Source organism: Alexandromys fortis, unplaced genomic scaffold (genome assembly GCF_014885135.2).
Source record: "Alexandromys fortis isolate MF-2015 unplaced genomic scaffold, M_Fortis_MF-2015_v1.1 scaffold_84, whole genome shotgun sequence".
Taxonomy (NCBI): domain Eukaryota; kingdom Metazoa; phylum Chordata; class Mammalia; order Rodentia; family Cricetidae; genus Alexandromys; species Alexandromys fortis.
Genome location: NW_026068017.1, coordinates 2,644,596 through 2,665,968, shown reverse-complemented (window position 1 = coordinate 2,665,968; position 21,373 = coordinate 2,644,596). Strand labels below are relative to the sequence as shown.

Below are 21,373 nucleotides of genomic sequence, written 5' to 3'. Positions count from 1 at the left end.
GTGTGTGTGTGTATAGATAAAGAGAGAGAGAGAATAAGTGGTGTCAAAGAGATGCCATGTGGCTGCCAAAAGAGAAAGATGGCTTACCTTGCAGGTAAGACACAGCCTCATAGTGATATATAGATTAATAGAAATGGGTTAATATAAGATATAAGAGCTAGCTATGAATATGCCTGAGTCATTGACCAAGTAGTGTTGTAATTAATGTAGTTTCTGTGTGATTATTTGGGTCTTGACAGCCACAAAATGAACAAGCATTCACCAGCTACAGCAAGGTATCCCTAAAAGTGCAATGTTGACACTTATATCTTGGTAGCAATCAACAGCTGTTGTGGAATATTACTTTAACTATGCAAAGGTATGTTCCGTTTTTTGCTGAATTTTTAACTATATAAAGATGTGTGATGTTTGTTTATGCTTTTTTTAACTGTGTAAAGTGTGTTACATTTGTTTTACCTTACCTGCCTAAGGCACCTGATTGGTCTAAGAAAAAGTTGAATGGCCAATAGCTATATATATGCATGTATGTACATACGTATATTTGTGTGTGAGAGGGTATGGGTATATGTGTGTCTCTCTCTGTGGGTAAAACAGTAAGAATTAAAAAAAAGAGGCCATGAACTTGAGAGGGAGCTGGGTGGAGCCATAAGAAAAAAAGTTATTCCAAAAATGAGAAAGAGAAGCTTTGTTTCTTAAGTTTGATTTTCCTTAGAAAATTTCTTGCTCCGATGCTCCTAATGAGCTTAGTTTTAATAATGTCATGATCAGAGATTAACAAAGTTCATTGAAACACACACACATACACAGAGGTACCTTGCTATATTTGGCTAATGTTTGCCAACCTCTGCTGGCTACTTGTTTTTGTGAGCTGAAAATGGTTGTTATGAGTATAAATAGCTAGATAAATTCAGAAGAATATTTCATGTTATGAAAAATATATGAGCCCCAACCATCCTCCATCACATCTTCCACCACTGACCACACCTGGAGAGGTGAATGTGTTGGTTCTTGGCTGGAGGAACCTTATTTCTAGGCCCTAGTTCCTGGAATCACATTCCAAGCCCCATGCTCACCCTCTGAAGCCCTAGAGACCAAAGAGCAGACTCCCCAACCATTCCTCAGTTCATCTGCCATCTGCAACTACTGAAACCTTGGCCCTGATGACACCTGGAGGAGCAATGTCCAGAGCCTTGGCCCTGCTTGAACCTATAGGAGGCCCAGAGCCATATCAGTGACCATCAGAGGCATGGTCCCACATGTACCTGGAGGAATAGTGACCACCTAAACCAATGGCTCCAACTACACCAATTGGAGGAAGAGGGACCCCCTGAAGCACAGGTCCCACCTGTTCCCATTGGAGGAAGAGATGGGTAGGCAAAAGTGTAAGATACATTTAACAACATAAAGAACATCCTAACACAGATGCAACAGAAGAAAATAACCTTAAAAATAACTTTATGAAGATGATAGAGGTACTTAAAGAGGAAATGAAAAATTCCCTTGAAGAAATGGAGGAAAAAACAAAAAACTGGAAGAAATCAATAAATCCTTTAAAGAAAGCAAGAAAAGTCAAGAGACAACAAACAGGTGAAGGAAATGGTTCAAGACTTTAATACCGAAAGAGAGGCAATAAAGAAAACAGAAACCAAGAGAATTTTGAAAATGGGAAATCTGGGTAAATGATCAGGAACTATAGATGTAAGCATAACCAACAGAGTACAAGAGATGGAAGAGATGATCTCAGGTATTGAAGGTATTATAGAGAAAATAGATTCATTGGTCAAAGAAAATGTTAAAGCCAACAAAAACTTAACACAGAATATACAGAATAACCGGGACACCATGAAAAGACAAAACCTAAGAATAATAGGGATAGAAGAAGAAGAAGTCCAGATCAAAGGCCCAAAAAATACATTCAACAAAATCATGGAAGAAAACTTTACAACCTAATAAAGGACATGCATATGAAAGTACAAGAAACTTACAGAATACCAGATAGACCATACCAAAAAAATCCCCTTTCCACATAATAATCAAAACACTAAACATACAGAATCAAGAAAGAACATTAAGAACTGAAAAAGGAGAAAGGGTAAGTAACATATAAAAGCAGACCTATTAGAATTACACATTAGTTCCCAATGGAAACTCTGAAAGCCAAAAGGTCCTGGACAGATGTTCTGCAGGTACTAAGAGACCACAGATGCCAGAGCAGACTACTATACCCAGCAAAGCTTTTTATCACCATAGACAGAGAAAACAAAAAATATTTCATGACAAAATCAGATATTTAAACAATACCAAATCCACAAATCCAGCCCTACAGAAATAATTAGAAGGAAGTTAGTTACATCCACAAAAATACTGTCAATAGATAATTGCACACTAGCAAAACACAAAGAAGGGAAACACACATAATACCACCACTAACAACAAAAGCAAAAATAACAGGAACTAACAACCATTGGTCATTAACATATCTTAATATCAATGGTCTCAATTTGCCTATAAAAAGATACAGGCTAACAGACTGGTTGTGAAAACAAGATTCATCCTTTTGCTACATACAATAAACACATCTCAGCTTCAAAGACAGATATTACCTCAGAGTAAAGGATTAGGAAAAGATTTACCAATCAAAATGGACCAACAAAACAAGCTGGTGTAGTTATCCTAATATCTAACAAAGTAGACTTCAAACTGAAATTAAATGAAAGAGGTGAAGAAGGACATTTCATCAAGATGAGGTCTTAATTCTGAACATCTATGCCCCAAATATAAGGGTACCCACATTTGTAAAAGAAACATTACTAAATCTTAAATCACACATCAAACCTTACACACTATTAGTGGGAGACTTCAATACACAAATCTCACCACTGGACAGGACTTCAAGACAGAAATTTAGCAGAGAAATAAAGAAACTAACAGATGTTATGACTCAATTCGGTTTAGCAGAAATCTATAAAACATTCACCCAAATACAAAAGAATATAACTTCTTCTCAGCACCTCATAGAACTTTCTCTAAAATCAACCAAATATGAGTAACAAAGCAAACCTCAACATATACAACAAATTGGAATAACCCTCTGTATCTTATCAGATTAGCATGTCTTAAAGTTAGGATTCAACAACAACACTAATTGTAGAAAGCCCACAAACTCATGGAAATTAACAGTGTTCAAATGAATCATTCTGGACCAAGGAAGAAGTAAAGAAAACAGTGAAGGACTCCATAGAATTCAATGAAAATGAATGCCCAACATACCCAAACATATGGAACACTTTGAAAGCAGTACTAAAAGGAAACTTCATAGCACTAAGTGCCTACATAAAGAACCTGCAGAAATCTCACACTAGTGACTTAAGAGCATACCTGAAAGCTCTAGAACAAAAAGAATCAGACTCACCAAGGAGGGGTAGACACCAGGAAATAATCAAATTGAGGGCTAAAAATCAATAAAATAGAAACAAAGAAAACAATACAAAAAAGTCAATGAGACAAACAATTGGTCTTTTCAGAATACCAACAAGATAGAGAAAATTTTATCCAAACTAACCAAAAGGCAGAAAGAATATCCAGATTAAGGTGAGCATCCAAACTGCCTAGGCTCCCACAAAGCCAGTACGTGCAGTAGGATCAAAAACCCATTGCCATTGTTCTTGAGTTCTCAGTAGTCCTCATTGTCCGCTATGTTCAGTGAGTCCGGGTTTATCCCAGGCTTTTTCAGACCCAGGCCAGCTGGCCTTGGTGAGTTCTCAATAGAACATCCCCATTGTCTCAGTGTGTGGGTGCACCCCTCATGGCCCTGAGTTCCTTGCTCGGGCTCTCTCTCCTTCTGCTCCTGATTTGTACCTTGAGATTTCTGTCCGGTGCTCCAATGTGGGTCTCTGTCTCCTTTCATCGCCTGATGAAGGTTAATATTCAGGAAGATGCCTATATGTTTTTCTTTGGGTTCTCCTTCTTATTTAGCTTCTCTAGGATCACTAATTATATGGAAGTGGGTGGTCCTTGGACTTCCCACAGGGCAGGGAACCTTGATTGCTCTTTGGGCTGAGGAGGGAGGGGGACTTGGTTGGGGGAGGGGGAGGGAAATGGGAGGCGGTGGTGGGAAAGAGACAGAAATCTTTAATAAATTAATTAAAAAAATATCCAGATTAGCAAAGTCAGAAGCAAAAAGAAGACATAAGAATAGATATTGAGGAAAAATAGTGAAAATCAGGTCATACTTCAAAAACCTGTACTCCACAAAATTGGAAAGTTTAAAGGAAGTGGACAATTTTCTGGTACCACATACCAAAATTAAATTAAAACCAGATAAGCAATTCAAATAATCTTATAACACCTAAAGAAATAGAAGTAGTCGTTAAAATCTTTCAACTAAAAAAAGTCCAGGGTCAGATGGTTTCAGCACATAACTCTACCAGAATTTCAAAGAAGAGCTAATACCAATGCTTCTCAAATTGTTCCATACAATAGAAACAGAAGGATCATTGCCAAGCTCTTTATTTAAGAGGCTACAGTTACCCTGATACCCAAACCACACAAAGATGCAACTAAGAATGAGAAGTACAGACCTATCTCACTCATGAAAATTAATATAAAAATAGTCAACAAAATGCTGGCAAACCAAATCCAAATACATATCGGAAGAATCATCCACCATGATAAAGTAGGCTTCATCTTAAAGATGCAAGGATTGCTCAAAATAGGAAAATCTGTCAATGAAATCCATCATATAAATAAACTGAAAGAAAAAACCCACATGATTATTATGATCATTAGATGCCAAAAAATCCTTCAACAAAATCCAGCTGCCCTTCGTGATAAAGGTCTTAGAGAGATCAGGGATACAAAGAACATATCTAAACATAGTAAAGGCAATATACAGCAAGCTAACAGCAAACTTCAAACTAAATGGAGAGAAACTCAAAGTGATTTCACTAAAATCAGAAGCAAGACAAGACTGTCCATTCTTTCAATATCTATTCAATATAGTACTAAAAGTTCAATCTAGAGCAATAAGACAACAAATGGAGATCAATGGGATTCAATTTGGAAAGGAAGAAGTCAAATTTTCACTATTCGCAGATGATATAATAGTATACATAAGTTGTAGGAGCCTACTCCTACAAAGTTAGCTAGGGTACCTGGAGTGGGGATCCTCAAGGCCAAAGGAAAGTCAGAGGAAAGAAGATGAGACAGAAGACAAGATAGAATCAGGAGGTCTGTCTGGCAGCTTGTTGGTCAAACTAAGCAGCCAAACAGCCAGAGTTTATTTCAGAACTTGCTTATATGTAAAAGTAGAACATAGCACAGCACAGATGGTCAGTCAGTATCTAAACACATGACCATTCCTGTCTTTGAGTGAGCAGCCTCCTAACTGACATGTGCTTGTTACTTGGAAGAAGCCTCACTTTCCATCTTGATGTTCCTGAGGTTTGGCATTAGCGGTATACTTTCTACTAGAAATAGTATTGTTTTCTCATGGACTAAATCAAAAGTTTCTCACAGCCCTCAAGGTTATCGGAAAAAGTAGAAAAGGCAAGCTTGTACTCAAATGACATAAAACAGAATGGATTCCAGATGGAAACTGTGTCAGACATAGACCCCCAAAACAAGTGTTCCTAAAAATTCTGTCAGGGCACTCCTACAGCTGATAAAAAACCTTAAGTAATGTGACAGGAGATAAGATCAATTCAAAAACATTCAGTAGCTCTCATAATTAGATGACAAATGGAATGAGAAAGAAATCAGAGAAACCTCATTTTTCACAATAGCCATAAATAACATAAAATGTCTTGGGGTAACTCTAATCAAGAAAATAAGGGCCTGTATAACAAGAACTTGAAGTCTTTGAAGAAAGAAACTGAAGAAGATATCAGAAAATGGAAAGATCTACCATGCTCTTGGATAGGTATGATCAACTTAGTAAAAATGGTAATTCTACCAAAAGCAATCTATAGATTCAATGCAATTACCTTCAAAATCCCAGTACAATTCTTCACAGACCTTGAAAGAAAAATACTAAACTCCATATGTAAAAACAAAAAATCCAGAATAGCCTAATAATGTACAATAAACAAACTTCCAGAGGCATCACCATCCCTGATTTCAAGCTCTATTATAGAGCCACAGTAATGAAAAAATATTGGTTTTGGTACAAAAACAGATGTGTGGACCCATGGAATTGAACAGAAGACCCTGATATTAATCCACACACCTATGAACTGGATCCACGCACTATGAACCTATAACTGGATGTCAACATGTAGAAGAATCCAAATAGATCCATATCTATCCCCATGCACAAAACGTAAGTTCAATAGAATAAAGACATCAGTATAAATCCAGATAATATCCACACTGAGCTTCATAGAAGAGAAAGTGGAAAATAGCCTTGAACACCTTTGTACAAGAGAACACTTCCAGTAGGACAGACACTGAGATCAACAATTAATAAATGGGACCTCCTGAAATTGAGAAGTTTCTATAAGGCAAAGGACATAGTCAACAAGACAAAAGGCCAGCCTAAAGAATGCGAAAATCCTCTGATGTGGTATTCCCCTTGTGTATGCTGTGATTACCATTGACTAATAAAGAAATTGCTTTGGAACTACAGCTGGGCAGAACAAAGCTAGGTGCGGAAAACTAAACTAAATGCTGGGAGAGATAAGGTGGAGTCAGGGAGATGCCATGTACCTGCCAGAGGGGAAAGACATGAGCTGCCAGTTGGAACCTTGCCGGTAGGCCACAAGCCTCATGATAAAATATAAAATAAAGGAAATGGATTAATTCTAGATGTAAGAGGTAGTTATCAATAGGCTTAAGTGATTGGCTAAGCAGTGATTTATATAATACGGTTTCTGAGTTATTATTTCAGAGCTAAGCAGCTGGAAATGAACTAACTGTCTTCATACAACAAACCCCACATCTGACAGAGGACTGATCTCCAAAAATACAAAGAACTCAAGAAACTAGATATTAAAATACCAAATAATCCAATTAAAAATGGGGTACAGATCAAAATAGAGAATTCTCAACGAAGGAATCTCAAATGGCCAAAAGGCACTAAAGGAATTGCTCAACATTCTTAGCTATCAGGGAAATGCAAATCAAAACAACACTGAGATACCATATTACAACTGTCAGAATGTCTAAGACTAAAAACACTAATGATAACCTATTCTGGAGAGAATGTGTAGTAAGGGGAACACTCCTCCATTTCTGGTGGGAGTACAGACTTGTAGAGCCATTTTGGAAATCAGTATAGTGGTTTCTCAGAAAATAAGAATCAATCTACCTCAAGACCCAGTTATACCTCTATTGCACATATATCCAAAGGATGCACACTCATACCAGGAAGAAAGGGAGGGGCAGATGGGAAGACAGAGGGAGAAAAATAACAGACTTTGATGATGTTTATATATGAAAATGTCATGGCATCCATCTGTAGAGCTCACCAGAAAAAGAAAGAGAGAAAAAGAAAAGAAGAAAGGAAAAAGAAAAGAAAGAACGAGCATGATATTGTACAGTACCACAGAAAAAATAAATATGAAACAAAAAGGATCTTTGATATACTCTCCATTGTTGAAGCACAGCATGGTCATTTTTTTGTTCTGTCTTCTGTTCATCTTTGAGACTGTGTCAGCAGAGCTGTACAGGTGTGACAGAGGCCCACAAAGACTACAGTATTAGCCATCATGTACTTTACTAAGTTTCCCACCTTTTCTCTTGATATGTCACAAAGCATGCCATGTGGATTGAACATTTACTACAAAGCTATTGTTGGATATTACATTGTTCAAGATATTAGATTCTACACTCTGTTAGGACTTAGAACCAATGAAAAGTGTCTTTCTCTTCAATTGATCTTTTTATGCTGTTGATAATACCTAATACAGACCCATTTCCCTGTCATCCTGCCTGCCAGAGTCCTCTAATCCATGGGCTGTTTAGTCACAGCAACTCTGTAGTCCACACAGGTTCATTGCTATTGTCATTCCTAAGGTTGCTGCATTGCACAGATGTTATTCCATTAGTATGTTTCCATAAGATGCACCAAGTCCTTACTATTTTTCTTCTCCCTTTATTTGTTGAAAAAAATGGGAATTCTTAAGGGAGGAATTAGTTAAAAGGGAGAGCTTTTTCCCACATTAAAAAAAAATGGGAGACACAATGACAATAGAGAAAGTTATGTCTCTATATGATTACATAATGCATGATTTAAAGATGGAACAATTTAATGAAGGGATTATGAACTTAACCAGTATTGACATTCTGTTAATTATTACTTTGATAATCCTTGTTTCCTTTCTGATAATTCTTGGTTTATCTCTTTAAAAGTTTTTTGGTTTGACTGCCAAGATACAGGCCTTAGAAAACCTTAATAAAACATATCATAGATATATTCAGATATAGACAGAAGAATTTAATAGAGAACAAATCTCAGCATTACATTTTAAGGTTACAGAGGAACAGCCTACAGTTTTCAAACAATCAACCTTAATATATCCAGTAACCTTATAGGAATTTCCAAGTGATAGAGGCTCTGTGAGAGCTAATTGAACTCCTGTGTCAATATAAGATTTAAGGAGATTCAATGAAACTATAGTCTTATTTGGCATTATTCACGGTTTGTTTAGTATATATTAAACTTGTGGTCAATTTGTATATAAAAGTATCCCTAAAGACTAGATATACTTGATCAAAGCTGTTTAGAGCCTGGTCTACAGTTACAATTGAATACCTGGTTCAGAGAAAAGACTAAACTATTGAACTATGGAGTAAAGATAAAGGTGTGGAAATCTGCCAAGATCAATTTCTTGGAGAAGGAGATTTTGCTACTAAGGAAAGGCAGTGCCCTGGCTTTATGCTGAGCAGCAGCTTTGATTGCTTAGAACAGAATTGGAGATGTAGGAAAGAAAAAGTGTCATTAACTAAAGTTATATAGGTTTCAAAGGAAGCCTTTACAGATTTCTTACTTCAGCGGTAAATTGAATGATATAAAATTCAAAAGGTAGACAAATAATAATTGAATCTCTGAAAACACTAATATTTAATGCAGAAGGATAATTAGGCCATTAAAGGCAAGGTCAGCACACTTGGATCCAAGATATACTAAATATTAAATCTTATGACCATGATGATGATTAGATAGGAGAGATGATTTCCAGAAATTTGAGGAAAAATCAAAATGTCAAGTGTTAAGATTGTGGGGAAAAAACATCATCTTAAAAGGGATTATAAACTGAGAATTCTGAGAAACAATGTTTTTTTTCTAAGCATAATCCAAACATAATGCCCCTCCCTTCTGGATTATGCAGATAATGTGGCAAAGGTAGGCATTGGACTAATGAATGTAGATCAGCAAGAAATATTCAAGGTAACCCTCGATCACCAGGGTATTCCCTTGAAGAGCCTCTTTCAGGCCACTATGTCAAATCCAGTTCAGTTTTTTTCCTGCCATCATAGAGGAAACTCTTTCCAGAGAAATTAATTAAAGAACTTAATGACTATTTAAAAAGCCACACTGCTCTCAATAATAGAACCATTATGGAAGAGACATCAAAAAGTTCAGGAAAAACCATAAAGCAAGAATTTTGCCAAGTTTCTATAAATGAACAAAGATCAAAATCAAATGAATAAATGACATTGTCATTGAAGGTCTGGCAGACACAGTTGGGGATGTAACAATACTTTCACAAGAATCTTGGCATCCAAATTGATATCTTCAGGAGATAAATGTTAAGCTTTTAAAACTCAGACAACAGGAAGTCCTGTATATGTATTGCCATTGGTTAATAAAAAAGCTGCTTTTGGCCAAAGGCTTAACAGAGTAAAGTCGGATGGGAACTCCAAACAGAGATGTAGAGAGAAAGTAGGTGGAGTCAGAGAGAAGCCATGTAGCCAGTGCAGGAGACAGATGCCACATGCCAGACTGAACCTTATCGGTAGGCCACAACCACGTGGTGATACATAGATTAATAGAAATGGATTAGTTTAGGATATAAGATCTAGCCAATAAGAAGCTAGAGCTAATAGGCCAAGCAGTGATTCAATTAATATAGTTTCTGTGTGGTTATTTCGAGTCTGGGCAACCAGGAATGAGCAAGCAGCCTCTGCCAACAATAAACTGATTACAAAATTAAAAACTTACATGGAAAAAATTCTGAGTTAATTCTAAGAGAAAAATTAGGACTTCATCAATTAGCAAGAATAGACCCAGCAGAAATTATAGTATCTTTTAATAATGATGAAACTGACAAATTATGAGCATAAAGTGAACCCTGGCAAAGAGCTTGTAATAATTTTGGAGAGAGAGTAACAACAAATATCCCAAAAGGAAGAGAATTTATCTTATAAATCAAACTAGCTGTATCTACCTCACATTGTACAGGAAACACCAATAACTGGAAACCCTGCATTCTATACTAATGCAAATAAATCATTAAAGGCAAGCTACAAATCAAAAAATTTAAGTAAAGTGGATCAAAACCCTTCTGATTCTGTCTAAAATCAGAATTATATGCTATTCTCATGATATTAAGAGATTTTAAAGAACCTTTCAACATAGTTATCGATTTGTAATATGCAGATAGGGTTGTTTTTCATATTGAAAATGCTGAATATATTTCAGATAATACAGAATTGACTTTACTATTTATTCAGTTACAATATACAATCAGGAATAGAAATCATCCCATATACATAACACATATCTGATCCCATACATGTCTACTGGGTCCTCTAGCACAAGATAATGCAGAAATCGATCAATTATTGATTGGAGATGTGCTGAAGGTCTCAGAACTTCATAAAAGCCATGTCAATAGCAAAGATTTAAAAAGACATTTTTCATTACATGGCAACAAGCCAAGGAAATTATAAAGAAATGCCCTGCTTGTTCTTTATACAACCAAACACCACTACTACCTGCAGGAAGTAACATTAATAACTATTCAGGTTTTCAATGGGCAATTGCTTTGAGTTTGGAGAAGTCTGATTCGGTAAAAGGGTAGATTATTGGATCTACTCTGAAAAGAAAAAGGGAGGATATAGATATGATAAGATAAAAAGATAAATTACTGAATCTACTTTTAAAAAGCAACCATTAGTTTTAAATATTTTACATTGGATTGGACTTTTGCATAATGTATACAAAGTTTATATATTGATACAAAATTAAGATTAATTTTGTTAAAGCATATTGTTCATATGTTTCTTATCTTGTTCAAAGTATTGTACTTATACAGTTCATGTAACAATGTAATGCAAATTTCTAGTCCTTGAAAGTTATTATTACCAACTGTTTAGGAAAATAAGAAAATGCAGGGTAGTAATTAAACACCTATTACAATTAAACTTGTAGCCATATTAGGTATGTTTTCAAGGTCAAACAGATATATTTTAAATAGACAGATCATCTTCAAACACTTCAGAGATCTACAGAATAGGCATTTAAGATTTCTTAATATCATAGGTTCTTTTTTTTAATGACAATGGCCCATGCCCACTCCTGGCAGCACCAATCTACTTAGAGAAGACAATGGGCATCGAAAAACCTCCACATAGAGTTTGTTTTCTCTGTGGCAAAAGTAAGCCACTGGGCAAAAAAATGTTTTTGCCTTGACTTCTGACATTATGCTGTCCTAATTGGACAAGCAGGACACAAAAGAGTGTGACTATCAAACATTTTCAAGACAATGCAGGATAGTACTTCAGACCTCTACTTCATAGAAAAGCCTTCCGAATATTCTAGGCCTTTAGTCTAAAGACTGATGCCCCAACATTGTAGAGGAACTTTGAGTGACTTTCCAGGCAGCCAGTGGTTTCTGTAAATCTTTATGCTTTTTGGAAGTGACTTCCTTGCACTTCCTGTTTACTCAGCTAATACTGTTTTCTTCTCAGGTCTCTGAGGTAGCTGAGGACTAGATAGAGTTTTCCTTGTTTATGAGACTGAGAAAAGAAATTCACTAAAGAAATGTAAAGTATACAGTTTTGGATGGTAATGCAAGTTATGGTGGAAAGTAAATTAGGTACAAGACTTTGAACCCACCAAGATAGACTAGATAATGAAGTATTTTCTCTGTATTTCTCAAATGCAAATGGACTAGACATTGTTATTATACTTACTACCTGTATGTGTTATATATAGTTATTGTACTTATTGCATACAGTTTTTCTTATATAAGTTATAACTTTTTTATATTAGACAATAGAGGAAATATTGTGATATTTTGTTTGTGATCTAGCAAATAAAGCTTGCCTGAAGATCAGAGTGCAAGGTAGCCACACTAGTTATCCACAGAAGTTGAGCAGTGGTGATGCACACCTTTAATACCAGCACTAGAGAGGAATATAAGGCAAGATGAGACAGGAACTCGCTCTCTTTTCAGTCTGAAGATTTCATAGAAGTAAGAGTTCTCTAGTGGCTTGGTTGCTTTTTCTTTTTGATCTTCAGCTTGAACCCAATATTTGTCTCTGGGTTTTTATTATTTATCCTACACTTACCTTCATGTCTGAATTCATAGTCCTCAGGTACCCTTTTATCAAACTTCTTCTTTAAGACCCAAAAGTTTCTCCAAGACTCATGATCTGTGCTAAATAGCTCCAAGTCTTCTGTCCATTCAAGGGACTGCATGTAGGGTGTGCTTGAGGATCTGTGCAATGAGGAAGGATGGCCTATGGGAAAGAGACAGTGGTTGTGTATTTGTCAGAGAGGCAGTGGTAGACACTAAGCAAGCAAGGCTGTGGTCCTTTCTGTTTATCCTCATACCTTTGTCTGTAGTCTCATGGGGAGAAAGAAATTCTTACAAGTGCTGCTGAGAAACAGTCCTGCTCTGGAACCATGAAGTTCACATATCTGTCCTGGCTCAACACTATTCCTTTGAAGGAGTCTCTATTCCTCTCTGAGCCTCAGCTCCCTCCTGTGGGTCTCTAAGCTTCTGTTCCAGATGGTTACAAAGTATAATAATAAGAGTAGCAGCAATTGCTTAGGTTTTTGCTTGTAAGTATTAAACATTTATTGGACATTAGACTATTTAATATCCTATGTGGATTATCATTTTACTCTCACAGCTCTAGAAGACTGCTTTTACCTTACCATTTCCCAGATGGAGACAATGAGGAAGGCCATAGTCTGCCTCTGTCCAGCTCCAAAGTCTGGACTTGTAATTTCAGTCACTGAGTGCTTCTTTTGGGAGCTAGCTTGAACCCTGTGAGAGCTCTCTCTCTCTCTCTCTCTCTCTCTCTCTCTCTCTCTCTCTCTCTCTCTCTCTCTCTCTCGTTTTTTTTTTTTGAGATAGAGTTTCTCTGTGGCTTTGGAGACTGTCCTGGAACTTGATCTTATAGACCAGACTGGCCTCAAACTAACAGAGATCCACTACCTCTGCCTCCTGAGTTCTGGGATTAAAGGTGTGTGCCAGCACCACCCAACTATGTGTGAGCATTCTCAGAGCCCTTTTTAATGACTGCCTCTCCCCACTACAGCATCTAACTGTTTCTCCCCCAGGGTTGTCAGGACCGTATGAGGGCCTGAAATGAACTGATGTAGAAGACCATGTGGCTTAGCCTTATGCAAAGCTTCCTGTTCCAGACTCTCCTGGGAATGTGAATCCAGGCTAAACAGAAGTTTAGCCTGCCCATGGAAACCCTGGAAGGAGGGCTCAGTGGTGAAGAAGGGGTCACAGAAATGGTGGGTTGGGGTCTCTGATGTACTTACTTAACTTCAAGTCATCCTGTGACAGATAATGGGGACTTGGCACCTTTGGGATCTTCAGGCTCCTAATGTGGTGGGAGGGGTTCAAGACTTGTTGACCCTTATGCTGAGCCTCCTCTATGTCATGGGCTTTCTGAGACCAAGCACTTCCTGTGTTGGTAGTGCCTTCAGACAATGCCTGGCTATGCAACTCTTGCCCATATGCGTCTCCCTTCTGTGGTTGTTCCAAGCAGGAGGCCAGCGGGTTTTTGTCTCTGCCAGCCATTATGTGCTGGGAAAGGGTGTTTGACTGGAACTGACAGAGGAGGGCTGGAAATAAAAGAAAGAGTGGAGCAGCCTCTATAGGGACAAATTGTCCTTTGGTCAGAACAACTGAAAATCTCCAGTCTTTTCTGGGGATGGAGACTGTGTGTGTTCAGGTGCAGAGCTTGGGCTTTATAGGTCAGCAGAGGGAGCTCTGCAGAGTAAGGTTATCTATCATCGGATGTGTTCCTTATAGTTTCATGAATGATGCCAGTGGATGTTCTTTTACTGTGCTGACTTTCCTGTCCTGCAGGAGTGCTGTTATGCTGAATTGGGGGACTCTCAGCTTTTCTAAGTTTTCTTTTTTTAAGTAATTAAGGTAATTTATCTGACCCTGAGGACAGATAAAAAGAAGAGGTGTAGTCTCTCCTTGACTGTTTCCTGTTGGAGGGGGATGACGGAGGTGGTGATAGGCTCTTTCCCTAAAGCTTAAGAAGATATAGGTCGTGGAGTGACTTCATGAACCAGGGGAAGAGTTTTAACTTGATCTGCCACCATGGATCCTGGGATTACGACCATTCCCTCTTGGAGAAACCTGTGAAAACATTATTAGACAGAGGTTACAGTGAGTAAGATGAGACCGATGACAGGGGACCCAGTAAGCTCCTTGGTAGGGTAGTCATTGTCCTAATGTAATTTGATCTAGGAGGAACTTTTGTAAAACTTTTAAAAGACATGGTAAATTGGAGGTGTAAGAATAAGGAGGAATGGAGAGATCAAGGGGAGGATCCAGAGTGGGAGGGAACAAAAGCACATCCTTAGGAATATGACTGTCACTGAATCTTTGTATGGCCCTTAATTAAGTCTTGGGGCCCTGTCAACCAGCTTGGGTTTGTTGGTGCAGAAGCAGCGCTGTCCCTGGAGGAGGGCACAGTTCTACCACCAGCAGCAGACAAGAGATCTATGTTTCTAACTTTGAAGAACCACAGCAATGAAGACTTGGCCCAGGCCTAGCCATGGAAAGTGATGGAGATGGGGAATGTGAAGGTGGCATCTGGAGAGTGGAGGGTGGGGAAATGGAGGGATGGGAAAGCAAGAGGATGGAAGGATGCAGGGCATGAAGCTTGATAGCTAGGAGGATTAGAGGATGCTAAACAAGGGTGAAGGGTTAGGGATGGAGGAAAGGAGTGTTGTGAATACAAGAGCTGAGAGGATATGGAGACAGGGATGGAGGATGCAGGGATGGAACGTGCAGGACACTCACTGCTCTGTGTTCCTCGGATTCTTCCTTTTCTAGTGTCCCACTCTAAGGAGATCAATCCTTCAGCCATTACTGTGGCAGAGGGTGGAGTTGGGGAGATGCTGCACAGAGGAGGAGTCAAGAGCTTGGTGTGAGTTCAGGCTAGTCCCCGTGAAGGAATCTTTAGAAATCTTTTGTCCCTGATTGTCTCACAGGAGGAACAAGCCAGAGACAACTAAGCTGGAAGGATAAATTTCTCAGAGGAAACCAAAGAGCCACGTGGAAAAGTGGGGGGAGCCAGACAGATCCAAGACTTTCCCAGAGCTCCTAATAAAAGGACAAAAAGACATTAGTTCTGTATCATTGTCCAGGAGTGCACCTGGCAAGAATGGTCTGACATTGGAGCCAGTGCCTAGGAGGATGCTGTGGCTTCCAGGGATCTCACTCTTCCCCCTGGGCTGTGGTTATCAGTTCTAAGGCAGCTTTGTCTGAGGGATCCTATGTTCTTTCTGCCAACATTGTCTGACTTAGCTTTCTTTTGACATTAGCCACTTTCCCCTGCAAATAGTTCATATGATATTGTACTTTTGAACAAATTGCATGGGATAAGTTATCATTTAGGCAAGTCCTGCTGGTCCCATGGATTGCTTTTGTCTTCTTTATTTCTCATCCTCAGGCTTCCCACTTAACACCTTCCTGTTCAGGACCCTTATTCCTGCAGCTTCATGACAGACAGGAGAGAGGAGGGTGCAGGATAGGCTATGACAGGAGCAGACACATGAAGCATACAGGGAAATCCAGGGACCTTCAGCCCACCAGAATTGGCCTGCAGATTCTCCAAGCAGAGATGGAACCTGGGCCCTGGCTCTCAGGACTGTCAAGTTGGGGACATAGGCCCCAGCCCCTCACATTTATCCCAGCCCCCAGGCCTGGTCGGGACTCCAAATCCCAGAAGGCCAGGTCCTGACACCTCCATGGGGGTGGGGTCAGGACCACTCCCCAGGGTATTTAAATGAGCCCCCAAAAGAGGAACACATGATTCCTCTTCCTTCCTGGTTCCCCCTTGGGGCCACCAAGAGTGCAGAACTTCCATTAAACCTGGATACTTCTTAATTTGGCTTGTTTTGATTTGGCTTGATCGGGAATTTTGTGTTAGAGGGGAGCTCACATTTGGAAATATTCTTAACATTTTGGAGGTCCCACCCAGCTAGGGCAGGCCTTTCCACTTGCTGGCCGCATGTTGAAAGCCCCCTAGTCTACAGTCTGAGCTCTCCATGCCATGCTTAAACTGGCTTCTGAGCTACAGCGGCTGCATTTTGGTGAATCCCTTTTCTTGTCTATGCTATAGGGTTTGGGGGGGGCATTCATACTTATTTTTGTCATTTTTTGGATTCCTGTTGAAGTCATGAGCTCTCGCCAGGGGTCCGATTTCCAGCGGCGGTCAGACCCATGGGACCCGGGCAGAGATCTGTTTGTCTTGGGACATCAGGCATTCAATCTCCATAGCCTCATTTGGACCTAAGAGCTATTTTGGTGGACACGCTGGAGTGGACTTAGGTCACATAGTTGGGCATAGACTTTAAAATGGGTACTTATGGTTCAAAGCCAGGTCCACTGTTGCCTCTGTAATGCCTCTTACAAAAATCTTTTTAAATTGAGCCTGTCTGATACCAATGAACAGAGCTTACATATGTCCACGGTTTTTGGTCTCTGCACTCCCCCCCCTCTTAGTAGCCAGTTTCTCACAGCACCATACTGCCAGAGGCACTGGCCCCTCCCCACTCCCTCAAGCCCAAACTTCCCAACCCCCTCCTGTGGAGCAACATTCTTTCCCCTCCCTTCCCAATTTGGAGGTTCAAGGTCAACTTCCACCTTCCCCTCCCACTCCTACCTCACAGCCCCACTCCTGGACCCCCTCTGTGCACTGGGCTAGCCCCTCCCTTGCTCCCTTTTCTCTTCCATATCTCTCTCAGTTAAAAAAGCTGCTAGGTTCCTTTTCTACTATTCCTTCTGCTTACCCATTTTATCTCTTAGTCAGTACCAGATATTAGAAAATAGTTAAGAAAGGTTGAGGAGGGTCCCCAAACTCCTATACAAGAATTGATGAAAATGGCCTTTAAAGTTTTTAATGCCCAAGAAAAATCAGCTGAGTCTTCCCGACAGACAAAGCTACAACAATCTACAGGCCCAGGCCTTTGCAGCTGCCCTAAGGTCATAGGAATGGGGACAAGGGAAGTTAACCACAAGGCTCTACCCTGATAGAGCCCAGGCTAAGTCAACCTCATAAGCAAACTGTTTGAAGTGTGGCCTAAATGGTCACATGGCACGATATTGCACTACACCTGCTCCGAGGTTGTGCCCTACCTGCCAGCCATTTGGACACTGGAAATCACAATGCCCCCATGCGGGCTTGTCCTCTGTGCTAAGCCACGGAGGTCCGGCCTCATCACCATCGGCAAGAGAAACTGTGCCAGCCCTCAAACGTCTCAGCCTTGCAGAGGATTGATGCTGCCCAGACTTGGTTGATCCTGTAACCCTATCCAAGCCTATGGTGAAGCTGCAGGTAGTAGGTAAGTCCATTACTTTTATTCTTACTTGGGCCTTAAGTTTCCCTCACCAATTTCAGCTATGGGGGTAGACGGGACCTGATCCTCCCCACTTAAAACTTTACCACTGCCTTGCATATTTGCAGGACAATTTTTTTTCTCTCATTCTTTCTTAGTGATACCTGCTTGCCCAGCACCTGCACGGGGTCGAGCTACCTTTAGCTTCTTCCCCAAAGCTTTGTTCTGCTTCTTGGAGACCCTTAACCCCACCCACCTCCAAGATTCTATTTTACAGGTTCACTCCTCCTGCCAGATGTGTGCCCATAAGGGACTCTCCACATATGTCAGTTTTTACACCAGCTTCGTAGACACCAACTGGGCAAAGATTGGCAGGTTAATTTCACTCATATGCCTACTCATAAAAAAAACCCTCCGTTATCTCTTAACACTTGTGGACATTTTTACAGAATGGATAGAGGTGTTTTCGGTCTCCAGAGAAACAGCAAATATTGTTGCTCAGGGTCATGGAGCTCATGCCAAAAGCTCTCAACACCTTTTGGACAATGGGACTCATCAAACAACAACTAACCAAGCTCTCCATTGAACTCAGGTTATCTTGGCCCTCCCTTCTTCCCCTTGCCTTTACTTGCCTGCCTGAGCCCTTTTGATGCTTTATGGCAGGCCCTTTCTCCTTAACCATCACCTCCCAGTCCAAACTCCTCCACTGGCAGGGTACCTACCCTATCTCTCCCTTTTAAGGTCCCTTCTCCATTCACATGTTGATAGTTGTATCCCTGCCACCACACCAGTGGACCCTAATGCCCCTAAACCTTCCCCACTCTCCCCATGAGACAGAGTACTCCTCAAACAGTTAATTCCTAGGTCTCTTGAACCTCGATGGACAGGACCTCACATGGTAATCCTCACCACCCTCTCGGCTGCCAAGCTCTTGGGACACCCATGCTGGTACCATCTCTCCAGGCTCATGTGGGTGCCTACTCAAGACACTTGGTCTGTCCAGCAGACAGGACCTTCCACCTTCCAGTTTTCCAGGATGCCAAATAAAAAACCTACCTGCTCCTTATTCTGGCACACTCATCTTTAGTGATAACAATTTTTTTCCTAGACACCTGCTTTCTTATCTCCCCCAAGGAACAGATGCCTGCCATCTCTGGGATGACAGTTCATGGGATGCCTCTCCAGCCACACCTCTTGCTGAACATGGACACCTAGCTCTTCCATTCCATATGCCACCCCGTGCATGCAGAAAGTAGCCAGATTTGAGTCTTTGCCCTTTTTTCCAAAGAGAGCCTAAGTGTTTGTCATAATTACCACTTCAAATTTCACCCCTATATCTAAAGAGTCTGGAATGTTAAGTTGGGACTGTAGGTCCTAGCCTCTCCCATCTATTCCAGCCCCCAGGCCTGGTCTGGACTCCAAATCCCAGCAGGCTAGATCCTGACTCCTCCCTGGGGGTGGAGGTCAGGACCACTCCCCAAGGTATTTAAATGAGCCCCCAAAAGAGGAACAAGTGGTCCCTCTTCCTTCCTGGTTCCCCCTCGGGGCCACCTGAGCGCGCAGTACTCCCATTAAACCTGGATATTTCTTATTTTGGCTTGTTTTGATTTGGCTTGATTGGGAATTTTGCGTCTGCAGGGAGCTCATGTTAGGAAATATTCCTAACAAGGACAAGGTCCCCCATGTCTGCCGCAGTATGCCGTAGTGCAGTCAGACCAGCACTTATCTTCCCATAACTCAAATAGTTCGGTGGAGTCTGTTGGTCCCACTACTCACCCTGCTCTTTTAGGGGGCTCTCTGATGCATGCTTCCCTGGCCAAGGCTTCTCAGCTAGTAAAAGCAGCTTTGAAAGTGAAAGAGACCCAGCTCCTCCAGGAAGCCAGGCAGGCATCAGAGTCTGCGCAGATGGCAGATGGTCTTCCTCTGAACCCTGTGAGTGGAGGTTGAGCATTGTTCAACTGGGTTTCCTGTTGTGAATTCTCTGCAGAAGCCTGGGCTGGAGGAGTCAGCTAGAGAGCTTCAGCCAAGTCTGCAGAGGCCCCGCCTGCTGAGTTCAGGACTCAGGTCTGAGCCTCACTTCTTTCATCCAGTAAAGCAGGGTATCCCAGGTTTGCCACCAGGTTCCAGTTCAGCAGAATCTCCTGGAGCTCCCAGGTTTGTGTTCTGGATCTCTGGACTCTCTTTCCTCCCTGTAGCCTGCCCAGCCCACAGGCTCTTCATTTCAGGAAGTGGTTCTTAGGCACAAACCCTGTTTATTTTTTACAATTCTGAAGTCTTGTGTGGATGTTTTCGGTGCATTTGGAGTTGAGTGCACTACAGGGTGAGAGCAGAGGAAGGTTCTTTACGCGCAGACATCCAGTTTATCAGCAACACTTGTTAGCAAGACTCTCTTTGCCAGTGAATAAATACTTTAGTCACCAATGAGTAGTTTTTGCTCGTCTTTACACTTTAAAACAACAACAACAACAACAACAACAAAAATCCCTTATTTTTTATCATCTGAAACTTTTTCCATCCAAAACATTGTTATTCAATAAATTGTTTTAACCTAAGACATATGTGGCAAGTTATTTAAGACATACATTAAAATAATCTCAGGCAATGTTATTATAGGATGAAAACCTTGCCAGAACACATGATTACCTTAAAAAAAAATCACTGCTGGATTTATAAATCTTAGTCTGTTTTGATAAGGTGTGATTTCAGAAGTTTGAAAACTATACTCTTGCTACATTTTTAATTTCTCCTGAACTGTTTATAACTTAAGAAAAGAAAATAAACATCAAATAAAATTTAAAAAAATTAAATTTCTCGAGTTTAAATAACCTGAAAATATGTTTGGAAAAGCAGTTTATGTATATATTTTCACACTTAGTTTGAATCTGCCATCTAGTGTATAGTCTCATTTGCATATACTGAGTTATTTGTTGACCACAACTGTGGTGTGACTTTTCTGGGTAGATGTAAAATTAACATCTGCCCTAACTTCTGCCCTTTCCACTGCCCAAAGACTGCCTCATTAAGTTCATCTCAATGAATAGAAATGAATTTGTTAGGGATTACTCATAGAGCAATGGGAGACCACAGGAATTTGCATGGACCCCTCTCCTGAAGATGCCACACTCTCTCTTACCCAGCTCCTTTTACCTTGAGATCTGTCTGCCCCTGGAGTCATGGAATCTTTGATTCCTAGTGCAACTTAGTGTGAAAGCAGCAGAGGAGACCCCAGGCTAACTATATGTTCATGTATAGTCAGTCAGTCTGCCCACGCCCTTGTCAGGGGCTCTGCTGTAGGGCAAGCACTGTCCGTATTGGAAACGTTCACTTGTTTCACTGAAGTCATGCATGTTGGGAGCCTCAGTCAGTCTTGCTGCAAGATGGAGGTGATGAGGATTCAGAGGTCTGTGTCATTCACCAGCTGTGCCCTGACCAAGCATGGCTGCCGTAACTGGAAGGACCCCCTGCACACGTGTTAAAGTAAATCCTTCACGGCCATGGATTGTAATGCAACCATGAGCCTGTGGCAGCTTCTGCCACGAGACCTATGGACAAGAGTATAGGATCAAGGGCTCACACTGTGATGAAGAGTGATAAAGAAATTGC

The 21,373-nt window shown here is 40.5% G+C and overlaps 1 protein-coding gene across 1 annotated transcript in view; it reads right to left on the bottom strand.

Moving 5' to 3' along the window:
- The window catches only part of LOC126513956 (NACHT, LRR and PYD domains-containing protein 1a-like), a 123,839-nt gene extending 104,255 nt beyond the window's left edge, over positions 1 to 19,584 (bottom strand). The window contains exons 1-3 of the mRNA XM_050162583.1: positions 19,547 to 19,584; positions 13,727 to 14,561; positions 12,517 to 12,687 (exon numbers count right to left, since the gene is read on the bottom strand). Coding sequence (XP_050018540.1) covers positions 12,517 to 12,687; positions 13,727 to 13,988 — 433 coding nt within the window. The 5' untranslated portion in view covers positions 13,989 to 14,561; positions 19,547 to 19,584. The remainder of the gene's footprint in view (positions 1 to 12,516; positions 12,688 to 13,726; positions 14,562 to 19,546) is intronic.
- Positions 19,585 to 21,373: the final 1,789 nt, after the last annotated feature.